Source organism: Triticum aestivum, chromosome 3B (genome assembly GCF_018294505.1).
Source record: "Triticum aestivum cultivar Chinese Spring chromosome 3B, IWGSC CS RefSeq v2.1, whole genome shotgun sequence".
Classification (NCBI taxonomy): Eukaryota; Viridiplantae; Streptophyta; class Magnoliopsida; order Poales; family Poaceae; genus Triticum; species Triticum aestivum.
Genome location: NC_057801.1, coordinates 778,589,702 through 778,593,393, shown reverse-complemented (window position 1 = coordinate 778,593,393; position 3,692 = coordinate 778,589,702). Strand labels below are relative to the sequence as shown.

General features: G+C 54.9%; 1 protein-coding gene across 1 annotated transcript; it reads right to left on the bottom strand.

Annotated features, from left to right (window-relative positions):
- Positions 1-1,660: 1,660 nt before the first annotated feature.
- Positions 1,661-3,061, bottom strand: LOC123066528 (epoxide hydrolase 3). The gene is made up of 3 exons (XM_044489586.1): positions 2,710-3,061; positions 2,065-2,633; positions 1,661-1,969 (listed from the first exon to the last, which is right to left on the bottom strand). Exons 1-3 carry the CDS (start codon positions 2,971-2,973, stop codon positions 1,825-1,827), a joined length of 978 nt encoding a protein of 325 aa, XP_044345521.1. The 5' UTR covers positions 2,974-3,061; the 3' UTR covers positions 1,661-1,824.
- Positions 3,062-3,692: the final 631 nt, after the last annotated feature.

Below are 3,692 nucleotides of genomic sequence, written 5' to 3'. Positions count from 1 at the left end.
TTGGGGATCAATGCTTTGCTGACGGGGCAACCATGTGGCCGGTTTTTTCATTCAAAATCAGTTTTGTCCTTATTTGATCAAACAAACAAGTTTATGTTTTAGATTGATCAAATCTCTAGTTGGTTGCCCAAAGCAAGCAATCAGTCTGAGAATGACTACTTAGGCCATTATTAGTACTAACATATTACCGAAAAAGGGTTTCCCCGCTTTATATTGTAAAGCAACCATCATCGAATACATTCAAGAGACCGAACAACGCACACACCCAAGATACAAATATGCCGGACACCGACACACCACCCCACCGGCAACAATAGAGAGGTGAACCAGACAACAATGAAGCCGGCCCTCCAAAGCGATGCCTCCAAGAAGGGTACGATCAAGGATAGCCGCTACCGCCCGATCCATGAAGATCAAGTTTTCAACCAGAGCAAGACAACGTGAGTGGAAGCGCCGCGACGGATCCTTTAGGAAGGGTACGACGTCAACGGCCGCCGCCACCGTTGGCCAGTCAAAGTACTAGGCAAGTGGTGTACCCCCAGAGCTCACACCCCACCATCGCACCCTAACTCCGTCAACCACCCGCAACCACGCCACCCGTGAGGCCATGGTTGCTCGCCCACACCTAAGATGCACGCTCCGCCCACAAACGCCGTGCCTCCCGCCGCCAGAGCCGCCGCCCTGCAACCAGACAACCTCGAGACCTACACAAAGGCCCCGACTTTGGACCAACCTACGGCCCTCGACCGACAGATCCACCTGCAGACGCTCCACTAGTTGATCTGCGCTAACCCACCCGCGGTCAAGGAACGGGGGAGAAAGGGGAGCGGACGAATCCGGGCCGGCGACAGGTGACGCGATCGCATCGAGGCCACCCATCCCTCCAACCAAGCTCCCTGACGAACAGGAGGAAAGGGAGAGGAGGAGGAGCGTCGCGCCATCACCACCCGTTGGCCTGTCGCACCAAGACTGCAGTGCCGCCACGCCCCACCAGCAGACCGCCACAGCAGATGGCAGCCGCCCGCAGCCAAGGGCGACCACGCCCCGCACCGTGTGCAGACTAGATCTGAGCGCCGCCGCCATGCCATCCCTGACCTGCACGCGCGCACCACCACCGCGCTGCCTGTCACGCTGCCAGCCCACACCGCCGCCGCACCTTGGCGCCGATGCACCCCCGCGCCCGCCGCCAAGCGCCGCCGGCCTCCACATCCCGCGCTGAAGCGGGTGCACGGGAGATGAAAGAAACCCGACACCGGTGGTGACGACCGGGCTTCGCCCGGCCGCACCCTTGAGCGGCGGCGCGGGAGGAGGAGAGTAGGGAGGGAGGCCCGACAGCGGCTAGGGCTCCCTCTCAGTCGCGCGTGGGGCGACGCGAGAGGGAGAGGGGAGGGGGAGGGGCTGCTTTCTCAGTACTAACATATTTAGGAGGACAAAAGAAAAGCAAGAGTGAAAATGTGTCATTAGTCCATTAAAAGTTTTGGAGAAATGGTTGGTACTCAAAGCAAGATTATATGGATTAAATTCTCAAAGGATAATCTTTTGAGAAGTTAAAAATTTTAAAGGGAAGGGTTAGAGATGCTCTTGTAACCTCATTCCACTGTCCATTTTGAAGCATTTCAAGTGAATGTACTTATGAAAATGGTGAGATGCAAAAAAGAAGTACTAGACAAATTGCGAGGTGCTGCCCTCCATGGTATTATGCATCACGTACACTCATACTATCTTGTACGGGCAAACAATCAATCAAACTGCAACAAATGGGACCTCAATTCTCTGTGAACAAATTAATTAAGCACTCTCCAGAATGATGGATCGATCTACTAATTAATTTGCAGACTCCTTGGAAGCTTCAGCAGTGGCGTATGCCAAGAACTCCATGAGGTGCTGGTTGTAAACGCAGGGCCTCTCCAGGTGCACGAGATGCCCGGCCTTGTCTATGCTCTGCAGCATCGTCTTCTCCCCGAGCTGCCTGTGTATACCCCATCAAAAACCATTTGTTAATATCTTAGCTCATACGATAGCTAGCTTGAGCTTATGCTTACGTCTGAAATCTCTGGAGCTTACTCTTTCATCGTCTTTGCGAGCTCGATGTTGAAGATGTTGTCGTTGTGTCCCCAGAGTAGAAGTATTTTCTGGGGCAAAACGGGGACGGTGGCGTCTTTGTTGCTGACCACCAGACCTTCCAGCAGCTCCGCCCTTTCCTTGCGGTTGGTGAACATCACCTCCAGGAAGTCCCTGTGAAGGCGCTCCGGGAACCAGAGCCTACGGTGGGCGGCGATGGAGAGCAGCGCCTTGAGCCCCTTGACGGACTCCGGCAGCAGCAGCTCCGCCGACGACCGGACGCCGATCCGCTCGAGCGTGGTGTCGCTGATGGAGTCGGTCATGGCGACGACGGAGCCCGACACGACCAGCGAGCGGACGAGGTCCGGCCGCGACTCGGCCATCTTGAAGGCCACCATCCCGCCGTAGCTGAACCCCACCACCGTGCACTCGTCCACGCCCAGCTTCCCGAGCGCCGCGGCCAGGCACTCCGCCTGGAACGCCGGCGACCTGTCCGTCGACGGCGACGTGGAGCCGCCGAAGTAGAGCAGGTCCGGGATGTACACGTCGTAGTGCTTCGCCAGCGCACCAACCTGGACAGCATGAATGGATTGATCAACCATAACGACGGAATGTACTTAGTGTAATAACAAAGTGCAAAGTGCAAACCTGGAACTGCCAGGTGACGATGCCTTCGGCCGCGAAGCCGTGCACGAGCACCACGGATGGCCGGCGCACTCCTTTGGCTTTGGACGTCTCGCTCTGCTTCTCTGCGGGGGCGACGGTGGAGTTGTTCCCGGGCACCTTGTCCTTGGGCACCCAGAAGGTGAGCACGGTGCCGGCGCCGTCGACGTCGACGGTGTGCTGCCGGAGGCCGGCCCACTTGATTAGGAAGTGCAGCAGCGGCTTCTGCGCCTCCACCAGGTTCACCATCCTGTCCTAGCTACCTGTGCTAGCTCCTTGACTGCTAGGTGGTTCCTGGATCTACGCACAATTCAATGCTGCTGCGTGGGAGAGCCAGTGTAGGTGGTGCTGATCTTATATAAGGGTGGCAGTGGCAGACGACCTGGCTGATGCACGGCGGGTCAAGGATACTATTCGGGCGGACTTTTCTTGAAGGCATTCAATTACGTCCGGTGGTAGTTGCAAGTTCTTCTTCTTCTACCGATCTTGAAATTTTCTTGAAGGCATTCATTTCCTTCTGGTAGTAGTTGCAAGTTGTTCTACTACCGATCTGGATGAAGTAAAAATGTTTTGACGCACCGAACGCAACACTTTCTTTTGCAAACCTATCACTATCGGCAGGGCCGTTATCGAACGAATCAGAAACAACTATTGTTGGTTAGCAATTGTGGATGGGGTTAGATGAGCTGCCCTTGCCTACTCAAAGCAACTGGAGGGCCAGTGCTCACTTTGGCGTGCAATGCCGCCATGGACGCGAATTAATTCTGCGCCACAGGAAAGGAAAGACGACATCCTCCTGTCTGTTAGAAATAAGTTAACATATGTCAATAGTTAATTACCATATGCTAATTAATGAACCATCATTACTGAAGCGATGTCCAAACCCAAACAGTCATGTCCTATGGACGCATCCCTTTACCCTTAACATTTACTCCCTCCGTCTGAAATTACGTGTCGCAGAAATGGCT

What these genes read in the sequence shown, in the direction of transcription:
- LOC123066528 (XM_044489586.1), bottom strand. Translation starts at nt 2,973, where the DNA reads ATGGTGAACCTGGTGGAGGCGCAGAAGCCGCTGCTGCACTTCCTAATC. An exon ending in TCGTCACCTGGCAGTTCCAG is followed by an intron (nt 2,634 to 2,709) that starts GTTTGCACTTTG and finishes CATGCTGTCCAG; the next exon opens with GTTGGTGCGCTGGCGAAGCA. An exon ending in CTCGCAAAGACGATGAAAGA is followed by an intron (nt 1,970 to 2,064) that starts GTAAGCTCCAGA and finishes GGGTATACACAG; the next exon opens with GCAGCTCGGGGAGAAGACGA.